The sequence below is a fragment of the Nycticebus coucang genome, chromosome 2 (genome assembly GCF_027406575.1).
Source record: "Nycticebus coucang isolate mNycCou1 chromosome 2, mNycCou1.pri, whole genome shotgun sequence".
In the NCBI taxonomy this organism is placed as follows: domain Eukaryota; kingdom Metazoa; phylum Chordata; class Mammalia; order Primates; family Lorisidae; genus Nycticebus; species Nycticebus coucang.
The window spans coordinates 3,673,343-3,689,601 of record NC_069781.1 but is presented as its reverse complement, the minus strand read 5'-3'; the positions used below and the strand labels follow the sequence as shown (position 1 = coordinate 3,689,601).

Below are 16,259 nucleotides of genomic sequence, written 5' to 3'. Positions count from 1 at the left end.
GACTGTGCTGGTCCCCTGGAAACAGCCATTTAACAGTCTGACTGTACAAGCTAAGCACTTTTCAAACACTCTGAGCAGGGCCTTCCACATTAGCTGGGGCAGAAGAGAATAAAGCAGAAAGCACAGTCTGTGGCTGCTTGCTCAGACAAACAGAGTCTCGGTGGTTGCCCCAGGTCTGAAGCCAGAAAGGTCACACTGCCCAATTCTTCAACAATGTGCCCTGAACATCATTCCCAACCCGACACTTGGGGGCCTGCAGAAATCTCTCCTTCAATAAGCAACCTCCAAGGCTATTGGCCCTTAATGAGGCAGCCAATATACATGGACCTGCTGTACTATATAAGCTAGTTATCACTAGAGGGCCCTGTAAGAGCAATCTAAACACTTTGGAGGACTTAGAAAAAACAAGAGCTTGAAAAAAAATTCCCAACATACTGTTCAGCAATTCATCCTAGCTTTCCAACACAACCCTGTATTCCTGAGATCCTGTGATGTTTCTGGCCACAGGATAATTCAGCAGGGAAGAGAATATGAAGGCTCAAAGTCCAGAAAATTTCTGTGCCAGTGCCCCAGAATTAGGCTACAAAGGTAAAATTAAACAAACTGGTTAAAGACGCCCTCTAAGGGTCGGGTCCCTGATTTCCACAGTATGCCCCTATAGCAATGTGTACCCAAGGGGTATTTATGCTAAAGCTCAATGTCCACACTGCCTTCAGCAATCAGCTCTCACTAGCCTTTCCCTGGACCCAGAAGGCCCAATGTCTTTAGGTCAAGAACCCTATACCTGGGGCTTTTTCCCTGTGGCTTTCAGGCAAAAACATAAGTCAGTGTTCAGTGGGTGATTCTGAAAGACACATTGTCCCCAGGTTAAGAAACACTCCTGTGGATACATGAAAAACCAAATCCCTGTAGTTCTTTGTGGCACAAGTTCATCCTTCCTGATGACTGAGACATTCTCAGGCTGGGTATCCGCAGCCCAGGGCGACTCTGGTACCCACAGAGACCTCTGTGGAGCTATGAGGCAGGCACTCAGCACCTCTGAGTGGATTCATCTCCCCAAAATGACTTTCTTGAAAAGTACTGACCCTGACTCTCTCTCAGAGACAAACTCCAAAAAGTCACAGTGTCTGCAAAGGAAGGCTGAGAAAATGGGTGGGGATAAGCACACATCACAAAGAGGTCAAGGGCGCAAACACACAGCCAAGGTAAGAGGGCGGCCTTCAGGGACCCAGGGGGTGACTGATTAACAGAGACCTCGTGACTCATTAAAACACTGCCCTGGTTCTGGGTTTGATGTGGTCACATCCAAGTCCTGAAAAAGATAGTGCACTCTCTTCTAATAATTATAAAACATCTCATAAAGAGAATTTGTCTTCCCAGGGTCCCCTAGTCCCCATCTCGCTGGAATCAGAAAAAGGAGCTATTTCAGGCCAAGCCCCAGCAGCGTCCTGAAGCAGCGAGAGGAGGTTAGCCATCAGGGGCTCATTTATACAGGTCCAGATACGCCCGGAGGGTTTAATTAACTCTGGGGGAGGGGGACACCATGCCACATGGCTAGGGACAGGAATGAGCTGGACAGTGCATCTTGCCAGCTAAGGTGGCTTTCCACCCGGATGTGTAATTACAAGCAGAGATGTGGTAATTGGCAATTGATTCTCATTATCAGCTTCACGCTCTCTTCCCGAGAGTCATAATGTTTGATTCATGAGCCTGTTAGTGTCACTGCCCCCCAATTAGGCCTCTGTCGGGAAGGGCTTCCTTTCCCATGGCCCTGAGCTGCTCTTAACCTCAACTCCAGGACTCAGCCACCTCCTTCACACTTGCAGTCCTGATGGCTCATCTACAGCTGCAGATACACCTGCCCAGAAAGGAAGGTGCAGAGGGCTCATGCACCCACCCCTGGAACCGTTTTCTCTGTAAGGATGTCAACCTGGGCTCTGCGAGGAGCTTCCCAGGACAGCAGCACAGAAACCCATGTCTCTTACCAGGGTACAGCTGCTTGGTGGGGGCGCTGAGCTGTGCATCTTTGGTGACTCTGTAAGCGACGTCCGGGCTTTTGGAGGATTTCCGCATCGGGCAAAAACCTGTTGTCTTTGTTATTCCATCAGGCAAGTTGTGAAAATCTAGAACCTTCAGGAGATCTGCTGGCTGAGCTGAAATGACAGAGGAGTAGATTAGCCACAGAGAGGAAGAAAGAGCTCCAGGTGCACCCCAGAGGGCCAGGAGGACCACAGCCAGCCCCTCACCACCTCCTAGCCCTGCACCACCACCAGTCTCTGACGGTCGGAAGACACTGGGCCCAGCACAGAGCCAGGAGCTGGGGAGGCAGGGCACCGTGCCCTGGATAAGGGTTCCATGCCTGTCCCTCAAGGGGCCACATGCCAGGAGCAGCCCCAGCCACTCGATGACTGTGCCTGCTTTGGTTCACACCTGCTCACTCTCTCATCTTGAACCCTCAGTGGGTAAAAGCTGGGCCGCCCCAGCCCCCAGAGGCCTCTTCTTATCCGCATGTAAAGACACAGCTCCACACAGAAGCTAGAAGGTAGCAGGAGACCACCTGCCGACAGGACCATCTTAGATAAAATGGGAGTGGCTGAGCCACCACTCAAGAGAACAAAAGCAAAGGTCATTGGCACATCTTGCCCCTTGCTGTCCAACTAAAGTGAAGTCCCCATAATAGCTTCCAGCAAATGTCCCAGGAGACCCGCCCCACGAAACAACACAGAGCAGAGAACAGGAGCAGCCCCTCCTCCTTTCCAGAAGGTTCCTGAGTCTCCTCCATCCAGGGGCAGAGCAGGGTAGAAGCTGACCCCACACCACCACCTGAAGCAAGCGAGCCCAAGAGTCCCCCAGACGCAAACTGGCCTCCATCTGCCAGCACTTCCTTCCCATACCATGAGGACCCCAGACCTGCAGCCGCTGCAACTCTCAGGGTCCAGATGCCTGCCCTAAACCAAGTCAGCTCCACCTGGAAAGCTGAGCTCCTGTTACTATGAATAAAAGGCTCCCTGAGAGTCCAGGCAGAAAAAACGGACTCAAAGTTGGGGGTCACAGTGACAGAACATGTGTGCCTACAGCTGGGGCATCACCCTGGGGCACATAGGAGCCCATGGCTGGTATCTGCAGGAGGGCGTGGAAGGGGTTGGACACACCCTTCTGCAGCCAATCACAGCACAGCACCACCCTGTCCCAGATGTCCCTTAGGACTGATGTGACCGGGGCAGGCCAGTGGGGCTCATCCTGGAGCATTTTCCTTTGGGAAGGAGGGGTCCTCCCTGCTCTGGCTGCCTCCAGACACAGACTAAGAGCGTGGAGCTGTCGGCTGCTGTCTCCCAGGGAGCAGAGAGACTTTGCCATGTGGTTGGGTCAGCTGGGTCAAGCTGAGCCTGAAGACAGTCATCCACACAAACTTGTTCATTCTTATGCTCATGCCAACTTGGGCTGGGTTCCGACTCCTGCTACTAAAAGGTGAGGGCCCACCCTGGGTGCAGCAGGGCCCTAGGCAGGCCTGCCCTGGAGCTTGGCTCTCCTTAACTTTCGTTTCACAGACTCACTGGCCTCCTCTCACATGCCTGAGACTCTTTGTTATGAGGGCAGGAGAGCTGGAGTGAGAAAGGACAGCCAGAGCAACTGGAGCCCTGCAGCCAGGGCAGGTGGGTCCTCCAGACAGCCAGGCCTCTCTACCCCTTGTCCAGGCAGACCCCTAACAAGAGTCCCCCAGTCTGAGGACCTGTCCCCCAACACGGTACGGTGCATAGTTCAGGCCACACGCACACGGAGCTGGGCCAGGCTCTGAAGGAGATGGAGGAGTGGGGGGGGGGCATCAAAGCTGCACTTCATCAGGAAGCACCCCCAGCCCATAAGTCTCCCTGGAAGGTGCCACAGTACCCAGACCCCAGAGACATGAGGGCCCCTCCTCCACTTCTACAACTTGGCTTCACTATAGTCCTGTCAATTTAATCAAGAAACCAGAAACACAGAAGGCTGAGGATGTCAAGGGTAGGGGGACTGCATAGGGACCCAGGACACTGAGGACCAGGTTTCCTGGCTGGCTTCCTCTCATTTACAGAATCTCTACCTCCTGGCCTCTCCGCTGCCACCAAGGCCCAGCCCACCCAGCACTGTCAGTTCCCAGGCACCTGTGCCCCCCCCGCAAGCCCCCTAAACCCTCACTGGGCCTTTGCCTTTAACATCAGAAGCAGTGCCCAGCGAAGTGTGTGGGCAGGCAGGGCCAGGCCTGGACTCGGCTGTGGGAAGAGAAAACTGCACCAGCTGCCAGAACACCTGCCAGGGATGATACAGTGCCCAGCCCCGGTCATCTGTGAAACCCGTTCCAAGGTTGCTGGTGGCCAGGGGAGGACATCAGAGATCCCAGCTGGGGCTTCCTGGACTCACATCACAACACACCCGTGATATTCTTCCCAGACTCACAGGCATCCAGCCTGTTTTCTCGATTGCTGAAGGCACAGAGCTGTTTTCCAGCAGGCTTTGTGGGTATGTTCTCAGACCTTGGTTGCAAAGTTTTAAAAGGCCACCAGACCTCTCCCCGGACCAATGCCACCCTCCTGCTGGCCAGGGATTTCCTGTGCCAGAGCTAAAAAAAAATGCTAGTTTTTAAAAAGGTGTGGGGAGGGCCTGAGTGGAGGTGGGCAGCACGGGCTTCTCAAGACGTTCCCTCCCATCTCTCCCAGGATGGGAGCTCCGCCCAGACGTACCACTGGGTGCAGCTGAGTGTGGGTCTGAAGCCAGCATCACATCCTGCTAGGGAAGAGCTTGGCGAGTCAAGGCCAAGAAGCCTCAGAAGTCACCGGGCACCCACTGCGTGCAATCCACACTCTTTGGCTCCACATGCATGAGTGGTTCCTGCAGGACTCACTGTGCTAATCCAAGGTGCTCGCTGCAGACACATGGCATTGCCCGTGTGGTGTCCACACCCAGCGCTGCCCACTCTGCAATGTGAGGGTCATGGGCGTGTCCAAAGGCGCCTCCTGACTGATGCAAACAAGGCCATCTCCAAAGCACCATGAAACAAAAGCTGTGTGCTGCCAGGTAGCCCCACCGTGACTGGCGCAGCAAGTGCCCTGCCCTGCCTCGGCCCCTCAGCCCCCCTTCCCAGCCCCTCAACCAGCACCCTCTGCACTACAGAGTCTGGTAACTAAAAACTACATCTCCCAGATGCCCTTGCAACAAGGATTTGGGATGCAAATTCAATTCTGTGAATGGGTGAGAGTCCCCTGGAGCTGGAACCTGAGAGAGAGGCAGCAGCACACAGGCCGTCCTGGTGTCTGGGTGGCCTGCCTGCCAGGGCCTGGAGACTCATGACCCCATGCAGTCAGGGTGGCACCCTCACCGTGGCAGGGCTGTCCTGAGTGGACAGTGGGTGGGGCCGCTATGGCAGATGTCACACAGCCTGTGTACTGCCTGGTCCCTGCATTCAAACCTCTCCCCCAAACAGCTGGCTGTGTGCGCAAGCCTACCTGAGAGCAAAGCCCCATCATGAACAGCCCACCTCTATCATTTAATGAGGTTATAACTAGGTGTCACAGTCCCAGACTCACAGAGAAATGGGCACAGGTGATGTCAGTTGCCAGGTATGGGAGCTGATCGAGAAAGAGTCTGAAGTATGTAGTTGAGTCCTAGGTGCCACAACCCATAGAAGGCAACAAAAAGATCCTGGAAACAGACCCAGGCCTGACTCTGCCAGTGCACGGAGGAGCTCAGCATGGACAGGGGGAGTGGTGGAGGGAAGGACTGGCAGGTGGGTGGGCGAAAGGATCAATGGATGGACAGATGGATGAGTCAATCATTCAGAGAGCAAATGGGGAGGTGGACGGTGAAAATCAGGACAGAGGGGCCAGAGACAGATTTTTCAACTGGAGGGCAAAACAGGGGAGGCTATGTCACCCACTGGCAATGTGTCCCTCCCCACACAAGGGTGACGTCCCCCTCTCCCAGTGAGCCCCCACGGAAGTCCGCTGCTTCTACTGCCAGAGCCTACCCCTAGACGCCTGGCCTGCTACCCAGCCATGCCACCCAGTGGCCGCAGCACTCAGCACAGAGACAGTCCTGGCTGGGACCACCAGTAGGTTAATGTGACTCAGCACAAGGAACCAGAGATGACGGTGAGGTACAAGGACATGGCCCTGGGCTCTACTCAAGGCCTGACACACACAGCTGCCACGATGGGCACACTGGGGACAGCGTCACTGCACCCAGTCCAGCAATGTTCACTTCCCTCCTTGGAACCCAGGGAGGGTGTCTGTTTGGGCACCCAGCACCTCCAGGAGCAGATGGGAGGAGATGGCTGCTTTCAGCAAGAACTTAAATCAGCTCCTGGCTGCCACCTGGTGTCCAGACACTCCTCCTTGGTGCTTGCTTTGGAAGCAAGGAGCAGGTGACTTTGTCCATGGCACAGCAGAGAGCAGTGGTGTGAAGCTGGACAGGCCAGGCAGGGCTGCACAGGAACCTGGCTCTGCCCTCCACAACACAGGCCCTAGTCCATGTCCTTGCCAATGTGTTGTGGAGGGTCTCAGGCAGACCCTTGCTAAAAGGGTCTTGCTGCCCCCAAGTCTCCACCCAGCCAGCCTTTGCTAAAATGTCCCTAACCACCTGCCAGGCTCCCCATCCCAGAGCCATCAGAGCCTGAGCCAAGCCCTCATGGGGACCGACTCACCATGAAGAAAGGGAACAGCCTATGAGCTAGCCGGGGATGCTGTTTCAATCTTTGCCCCAATGACTTTCCCTGGTGGGAGTGCACCCATCAAGCCTGGCTCACTGCTTGCATTTCTAAGAGTTCAGGGCCCACCCAGATAGCTACCAGGAGGATGTCTCACCAACTCCACCACTGCTTGTGTCTTGCCTGTGCTCATGTGTAAGGCCCTCGTGGGGCTCCCGTCTCCCCCACTAGACTGTTACCCACAGGCCCACCTGGCTGGCACTGCTCCCTTCCCAGGATGGGCTTGGCTTATGGCTGTGGGCAAAGTGGGTCCCATCCCTGAGACTCCCTGTAAAGGGGACACATGGTAAGGACAGGCTTCGTCAGGGGAGGGGCTGGCAGGAGTCCGGTGCCTGGAGCATGTGGGCAGCACTGGCTCAGCCTGAGACTGGACCCCAGACAACACCTGCCATCTTCCCCAGGGCCCCAGGAAGCCCCACAAAGCAGGGCCCGGAGTAGGGAAGGGCTGCAGGGCTGTGGCCCCAGGGACCGCATCTCTGTGACCAGATAAGGAGGCCCAGAGACAAAAAACTAAGAATGACTTAAACAGGCTTGTAGCTAGACCATCATGGTATTGTTTTAACAGAGATTAGCAGTGAAGGGGAGGCTCAGAATGACGAGAATCGGTGAGAACCTAAAGCCAAAAAGGCATCTGGGACAACAGAGGGCAGAGGCCATGTGGCCCTGTCAGAGTGCCAATGACGGCACATCTTATCCGCTGGGATCTTACACAGATCCTGCCCAGACCCCACACCCCACCTACCGGTACGGGAGCACCAACCACCTGACCCCTACTCCTCCTCCCAGGCCTGGAGCCCCCCAGCCCCCAGCAGGCTCTGCTTTAAAAAAAGCAGCTGTTTCAGGGGCCACCCAGGTACAACCGCACACACTCCCAGCCCCCCAGTTCCATGACCTGGGCAGCCTTTTCTTCCTGGCAAATCTAGCTGTATTTGGTTTGTGCTGCACCTCTCTCTGCCCTGGAAGGTGAGAATCCTATGGGACCATGAGGGCTGTCGTCCTAGGCAGTCCAACATGGAGGGAAATGGGGTGCCTATAACTTGTTGCAGGAGTGGACATTAGCTCTGAGGTGAGAGCAGCCAGCATGCAAACAGGCTATGTCTGCAAGACCACCAGAGAGCACCAGGTGGAGGAGGGAGGTGCCCACCAGGGATGCAGGCAATTCCACATCAGGGCAGCACACACAGGGACTGGAGGCCACTCAAATAAGCCCATAGTGGGGGCTGGCTAAGGCCTTGAGCACCCTCTGCTCCCCACATACCCCAGGACAGAGGCAGCCAAGGCCCTGAAACCCCACCACCACCCCCATGTGCTTTCATGCCCTGGGCTTGTGCCCAAACACCTGGCCTCTCTTATTCATCAGGACAGCCAGCAAGGTCAGCCCCTGTGCCTATAGATAAGGAGTCTCAGACTGGCAGGGGTCAGGTAAGTGGCCCAAGATCCTGCCTTCTGTTGGGGTCCCAAGTGAACTCTGGAGGGGCTGTAGTGGAAGGCAATTCCCTAGCCACCTCATCCTGGGGGCTACTCTGAAAGGTGCTCCCCAGGCCACAGCTGCGCAGGGGCGTCTGGACACCTGGCACCTCCACTACAGCCCACACCAGCCAGGTGCCCTCTCCAAAGTGCAAGTGCACACACCTGCCCCACCTTGGAACTGCAGGCTCCAACAGTCCAACTGCCGACAGCCCAGAGGGAAAGGTCACCCTGCAGGCACAAACACTACTACCTGAAAGTAAGCTGTGCCAAGCTGAGGACACATGGGCAGATGGGCTGTGCAGACAGGCAAAGGACGTCCGCAAGGGGGACTGACAGGGCAGAAGTGCACACTTTATGGCCACACAAAATGCTCTGAGCACAGGCCATTCACCCACCTGGCGGGGCAGCACCCACTGGACAGCAGAGGGACTGTCCCGGGGACGGCAGAGCCAGGCTGTCTCTGTGATGGCCTCCCGCTGCTCCAGCAGCCAGGCAGTGCGGACCAAACTTAAGATTCCACGCTGAGAACTGGGAGGGCACCAGCAGTGGCCAGGGTACATTCCACCCTGAACAAGTGCGGTAAGTGCCCCCTTCCCGGTGTGTCCAGTCAGCATCTTCTCACCTATGTTGGTCACCACTGCTTTCCCTCCATCTGTAGTAATAGGTATGCTTCTCTAACCCTGTCATTTCTCAAAGGACTGCAAGTAGAACAGGACGGAGCATCAGCAGGCCTACCAGCAGAAGCCTGTCACTCCAGAAGCCGAATCTGCAAGCTTGAGAGGGAGCCACATGAGCTAACCAAGTCTCCTCAAATGTAGCTCATCTCCTCATTCTGGAGAAGAGGTAGTGGGGGGCAGGGGCGCGCTAGCAGGCAGATTCCACCCTGCTGGGGTCAGCTGTGTTTGCTCAGGTGGACTCTGTGTGGTCCAGCTGCTTCCAGGAGGCCCCAGAGGGTGGGTGGCTGCCACTGCCTCATGCTCAGGCTGGCAGAGAGGAGGGGTAAGGATAGGTCTACACCTTCCATCTCTGCACCCAGGCCTCACCCAGGCCTGGCACCCAAGAAGTACTCATGAAGCTATGCTAAGGAGGCAATGGGCATGAGACAATTACAGAGCAGCACCAGCTCCAGATAAGATACTCACAGCTTGGCTGACCCAGATGGCTTCTTGAAATGGACAAGTGGCGCCAATCACCACGGCTCAGCTGGGCACAGGTGCTCCCTCACATGGCCACGTTCCACTAAACACCCACCGCACACTGGGTGGGTCAGAGGTCCACACCATTTCTGAATGAACCCTCCTGTCTTTTCAGAGTAAGGGACAAAGACCTCACTGATCTCATTTCCAGACAGCCTGTCCCCACCAGAGGCACATGGGATTCCTGCCCGTTCTGGGGGAGTCTTCAGGACTTAGAAGGCAATGACACACATCTTACCCTGCAGAGAAATGCTCAACAGGACAGGTGCAAGGACAGACACTAAATCTAAGAGCAGCTCCCCTGCCCTGGGCCTCAGTTTTACCTGCTGCGAAACAGATACAGCAAGAGGACCTGCCTTTCCCAGAAAGCTGTGAATGGCAGCTGAAATCAGCAGCCTGGTAAGGCTGTACTCTCAGACTCCTTCCCACACTCAAGAGTTATTTTGAGTAGCTGAAGTAGCGTGCAAAACAGACTCCCCCCAGAAAGTTCAAGGAGAGTGAGAAGTCCCATCATAAATTATGATGAACCTTGGTCTTCTGGTCCTTGCCTCCTCTGTGTCTCCCCAAAACCCCCTTACAGTCAGGATCCCCAGCACTGGACTGGCAGGAGCTCCCAGGGACCTGCTATACTGAGGACTGTTAGCTCCTTGCCCTTAATCCACAGTGGGAGAAGAGAGTTTAGCTCAGAGAAAATGCTCTGCACAGTACAGGGTGGAAGGAGTGAATGAGGAAGCCGGCTGATGAGCAGAAGAAGGAATGATCACCAGTGAACAGGTGAAGCAGCAAGCAAACAAACCAATCAGTGAGCAGAGGAAGGAATGAGCAAACCAACTAACCACCCAATGAGCAAATGAGTAACTAACCAACTAATGACAAAGAAACTGAGCAACCAACTAACCAACCAATGAGCAAAGGAACCAACTAACCAACCAATGAACAAAGGAACCAACCAACCAACTAATTAATAAGCAAAGGAACCAACCAACCTACTAACCAACCAATGATCAAATGAGCAACTAAATAACCAACCAATGAACAAAGGAACAGGGCAACCAACTAACCAACCAATGAACAAAGGAACCAACTAACCAACCAATGAGCAAAGGAACCAACCAACCAATGAGCAAAGGAACCAACCAACCAACCAATGAGCAAAGGAACCAACCAACCAACTAACCAACCAATGAACAAAGGAACCAACTAACCAACCAATGAGCAAAGGAACCAACCAACCAACCAACCAATGAGCAAAGGAACCAACCAACCTACTAACCAACCAATGATCAAATGAGCAACTAAATAACCAACCAATGAACAAAGGAACTGGGCAACCAACTAACCAACCAATGAACAAAGGAACCAACTAACCAACTAATGAGCAAAGGAACCAACCAACCAATGAGCAAAGGAACCAACCAATTAATAAGCAAAGGAACCAACCAACCAACCAATGAGCAAAGGAACCAACCAACCAACTAACTAACCAATGAACAAAGAAACTGAGCAAACAACTAACTAACCAATGAACAAAAGAACCAACCAACCAATAATAAGCAAACCAATTAATAAGCAAAGGAACCAACCAACCAACCAATGAGCAAAGGAACCAACCAACCAACTAACTAACCAATGAACAAAGAAACTGAGCAAACAACTCACTAATGAACACAATGAGCAAAAGAACCAACCAATGAATGGATGAACAAACTAACCAGTGAACAAGTGACGGAACAATGGAACACACCAACAGATGAACAAGTGCATCAGCAAACCAACCCACTAATAAAGGAAGAAGCAAACAAACAAACAAACCAAGTGAACAAACCAACACATCAATGAGCAAATCAACCAATGGACAAATTAAAGAAATGAGCATTCCGTGGACCCAAGGTGAATGCTGGGGCAGCAGCAAGCTCTGGAGGCGGCAGTTCTGCAGCACCTCAGTTAGGACATGCACATGTGTGGACCTGGCATTTCCCCTGTGGGGACTGAATCCTCAGAGGACACCACACTGGCTCTAAGTAGCACAGAACTGGAAACAAGGTAAATGCTCATTGGTCAGGAACTGCTTCAATCAACAAAGTTGCATCCGTGAAACCCATTGCTGAGGCTGGACAGGAAGGGATTGACCCAGATGGCCCCACATGGAGCAATGGCCAAGACACACCACTAAGTGGAAATAGCAAGTCGTGGAAACGTTTACAAGGCACAACCCCCCTCATGTCAAAATAAATAAAAGATGCCGACGTAATCGGAAAACACATCACATAAATACACACACTCAGAAGTCCAGGGCTGCCTCTGGGAGGGCTGACCTTTGGCAGAACAGAGGAGGGACAGGTCTGCTGGGCACTCTCCAAATACATCTCCTTAAAAATCATGTAAGTATATGTCCACATAAAATTTGCCTAATTTTGTTAACAAAAAAATTCCAAAGCAAGATTTTAAAGTATGGAAGTTTAAAAATGGGGCCACAAATTCTTGAACGAAAGGTGGGCTCTGTGAGTGTGTGATCCATGGAATGTGATAGAAACAGCACTGTGCCAGCCCACAGAGGGGCTGTGACACACTGGCAGGTCCACTTCCTGGGCCTCCTGGAACACTCCTCGGAACCAGACACCATGCTGTGCAGAAGCCCAAGCAGCCCCCTGGACGGTCCCATGTGAAAAGTAACCCAGGCCCTTAGCCAACAGCCAGGACCAACAGCCAACGTCACAGCAAAGCCATGTTGGAAATGGATCCTTCCGCCCAAACTACTCAACCTGAAGTCACAAGTCCTGCCCAAACTGCAGCTTCCCAACTTAAATAGGAGATAACTATTGTCTCAAGACATTAAGTTCAGGGTGACTGTCATGCAGCAATAGACGGCCACTACAAAAAGCAAGTAATAACCGGGGAGAATATTTACAGCGTAAGTACACGGGAGACACTCTTGCAACTATAAAGGAGGGAGAACAAACAAGTAATGTTCAACATCACTGGTAGTTAAACAAATACTCCTTCATCTCCCATCAAACTGGCAAAAATGATGTTGTTTTGTTTTGTTTTTTTAAGAGTCTTGCTCTGTCTCCCCAGCTAGAGTGCAGTGCTAGAAGCATCATCACAGTCCTGCAGCCTCGAACTCCTGGGCTCAAGCAATCCTCCTGCCTCAGCCTCCCAAGTAGCTGGGACTACAGGCGCCTGCCACCATGCCCAGCTAATTTTTTTTTTCTATTTTTAGTAGAGGGTCTCACTCTTGCTTAGGCTGGTCTCAAACTCCTGACTTTAAGTGATCCTCCCATCTCCCGCCTCCGCCTCCCTGAGTGCTAGGATTACAGGCATGAATTCACTGTGCCTGGTCCAAATATTTTTTTCTGATAGACCAAATATTGGCAAGGATGCCAATTCTCATTCAGTACACTCTGGAGTCTAAACTGACGCCTTTCAGGAGATACTTTGACACTTGGTACTGAAGGAATTCCTGGCCATCCTTCACCTGTGGATTGAGCTTGATCCGAGAGCAGGTGGCATTCCCTCTCTTTGTTTCCCAGTAGGATCCTGCCGCATAACTGTGTCTCCATTTGTTTACCCCCGCACTAGTCCATGGACACGGGGTGCCTTCCAGTTTGGGGCTATTACCATAAAGCAGCCCTCAGACACTCCCATGTGTCTCTGTTTGACCATACATTGTCACTTCTCCTGAGTGAAAACCGAGAAGTGAAATTGTCCTGTCCTATTTTAAGTGTATATTTAATCTTATACAAAGTTACCAAACTACTTCCCAAATTGGCAGCACCATTTAGCATCCCCATCAAGACCGGATGATGATTTTTCCACTCCCCAACATTTCTGCAAGTGGTGGGATTCCCCCATGGCTGTAATTTGTATTTCTTTGATAACAAGTGCTGATAAACATCTTTCCAGATGCACACCGGCCGTTCCTATGTCTTCAAACATCTGTTCAAATATTTTGCCCAGTTTTAAATTGGGTCACTTCTAGAGTGAAGTTGCAACCATACTTTATATATTCCAGACGTAAGTTCCTTATCAGATGTGTGTTTTCCAAATTCTTTATTCCTATTTTATTACTTTTCCATTTTCTTAACAGTGTCTTTTGAAGAGCATAAGGTTTTACTTTAATAGTCTGATTTATCAACTTTTTTCTTTAATCTTTCATGGCTCATAGGTTTTGTGTTCTGAGAAATCTTTGTCTAACTCAAGGTCAAGAAACTCAAGATTTTCTTTTATGTTTTATCCTTTATACTTTTTAATAATACATTCAGATCTCTGATCAATCTTAGTTTTCATGTATTATTTGAGGTAAGGGTCAAGGTATACTTTATTGCAAACAGAAGTCCAATTATTTCAGCGTCATCTGTTGATAAAGACTATCTTTATCTTTGAATTATCTTGGCACTTTTATGGACAATCACATGATTATTGATACATGAGTCTATTTCTGTCCCCTGTCCTCTCCCATTGGCCTGTAAACCTTTGTGTCAGCAACATCCCACCTCCCTCATTGCAGCTTCACAGTGAATCTTAAAATCCAAAGCACAAGCCAATTGTCTTCCTTTTCAAACTGTTTTGGTTATTTTAGGTCCTTTCCATTTCCATATAAATTTCAGAATTACCCTATCAATCTCTATTTTAAGGAGACTGCTGGGATTTTAACTGGCATTACGTTAAATCTATAGATCAACTCAGGACGAAATGCTATCTTAATCTTGAGTTTTCTGGTCTGTAAGTATGACGTATCTCTGCATTTCTTTAGCTTTTCTTTGATTTCTCTAAGAAACACTCTGCAATACGCAATGATAGGTCTTGCACTTTTTTTAAAATACAAAGGGCACCAAAAATTGTATGCACATTTTAAGAGATATTATCTGCATTACGTTCTGAAGTTGAATTGAAGTTTCCATTACTGGTCAAGTGTGCCTCGCCGTGCTTCACACATCCATTTTCCCTGCAATCCATACACTTTTGGGGAATGATCTGTTTTATTTCCAAAAAGATCTCTTAAGATGTGTATACATTTTTTGGCATCCCCTGTATATCTCTTAAGCATTTTATATTTTTCATGTTATTTCAATGGCTTTTTAAATTTCTATTTCCAACTGTTCATTGCTACTATCTAGAAATACCATTGGCCTTTATCTATTAACTTTGTAGGCTGTCGCCATGCTGAACTTATTAGTTCTAGAAGTTAATTTGTAGTTGCCTTAGAATTTTTTACCATCGATAAAGTAGTCAGAAAATAAAGACAGTTTTGTTTCTTTCTTTCTAATCCATATGTCTTTTATTTTATTTTCTTGCCTTATATCACAGGCACACAATGTTGAAGCAGATACCCACACATTGTTCGCAGTCTTAGGGGGAAAGACTCAGTGTGTAGATTTTACACAAATGCCCTTTATCAGGTTCAGGGAGTTCTCTTTTATTCCTCATTCACTGAGATTTGCTCATCATATTTTAAGTTTAAAACTATTATGCCATCCCAATTTTGTAAATACAGACAGAGTACACAGTAGGAAATAAATACATCAAAATGTTCCTTTCCTAATTTATTTGGCTGCACTTAATAGAAACCAATGTCATCCTCCTCCTCCTCCTGTCATCAGAAGCCTAACAGTTTAAATGAGTAAGAGATCGTCATGATTATTTTTATTTTCTTCTTTATACTTTTCAGTAGCTTTTAACATTTCTGTAATGAACCTACACTGCTTTTATAACAAATTAATTAAGTAATAAATGCCACATAATGTGCAGCAGGTAATGCATTATATAAATAGATGTCTCTCCGCTCTCCACATCCACCTAAAACTGAAGGACAGTCACAGATCTGTTGGCCTTTGCCTTGATAATGGGCATTTTTTAACAGGCCTTTATAAAACAAAACCACATTTGCACTTCTCAGGAATGTCTCCGTGCCCAGGGGTGTGACAGGTAAAGTGAGCCACTCCATACCATCAGTCCTCTCTGGGCCCCTGGGTGAGGCCCAGGAGCAGCTCACACCTGCCCTTTTGGGCTAAAATGTGGCCAAGAATTAGTGTGTGCTGCCTCCTTGCTCTTCCCCTGCTCAGCTCCTATTTGCCTTTCAATTTTGCTCAGAACAGACAGCCTTAGATATAGAAGGAAATTGGAAGGAAATTGTTAAATCATATAGATGATTTAACACCCACTAAATGCTGCAAAGCAAGCAACATGACAGGTAAAGTTAAAGGATATATTTCCAGCCACAGAGTAAAGCCACCCTGTCTACTCACCTCACACACACACACACACACACACACACACACACACACGTCTGAACCCCCTGCACCCGCAAAGACCCTGTGGGGCTGCCCTTAGAGCACAGGCTGCCACTGAGCTGGCACAGACCCTGTGGGCTCAGAGCGCGGGCTGCCACTGAGCTGGCACAGCCCCTGGTCCTGTTGTTTCAGCTCCGAGATTGTTTCTTTCAGTTATGTGATGCGAGTGAAAGAACAATGCTCTGGGTCACACTGACCTTTGGAGGAACATCTTACATGGCTTCCTCCAGGACCAGCAGACCTTTTCAGTTACGAGAGCTATGCAGGCTTTCAAATAAACTATGACTCAAAACCAGCCATGCCAACAGTCAATGAACATGTAACTCATAGGGCCACAGAAAGGTCCCCAAAAGATGCACCACAAATTGGGGGCAGGGCTCCAAACCCACTCCCAAGTCCCAGCGGCATTCCCTGGACGCACATTCAGTGAGCTAATGAAACCAAGTTTCAAGGTCTCCTCCCGGGTGCACAGCTAGGGGCTCTCCAGGAGTTACGTTTGCAGGCCCAGAAAACCCAGCCAGCCCTCCAGGTAGTGGAGCAGTCAAGTGTGTGGAGCTACACAGAGTT

The 16,259-nt window shown here is 50.5% G+C and overlaps 1 protein-coding gene across 3 annotated transcripts in view; it reads right to left on the bottom strand.

The window, feature by feature from the left end:
• COL5A1 (collagen type V alpha 1 chain) overlaps positions 1 to 16,259 on the bottom strand; it is a 170,484-nt gene that overhangs the window by 132,096 nt on the left and 22,129 nt on the right. For all 3 annotated transcript variants that reach the window (XM_053558724.1, XM_053558706.1, XM_053558715.1), the window contains exon 2: positions 1,986 to 2,153. In XM_053558724.1, the coding sequence (XP_053414699.1) occupies positions 1,986 to 2,153 (168 nt within the window). The remainder of the gene's footprint in view (positions 1 to 1,985; positions 2,154 to 16,259) is intronic.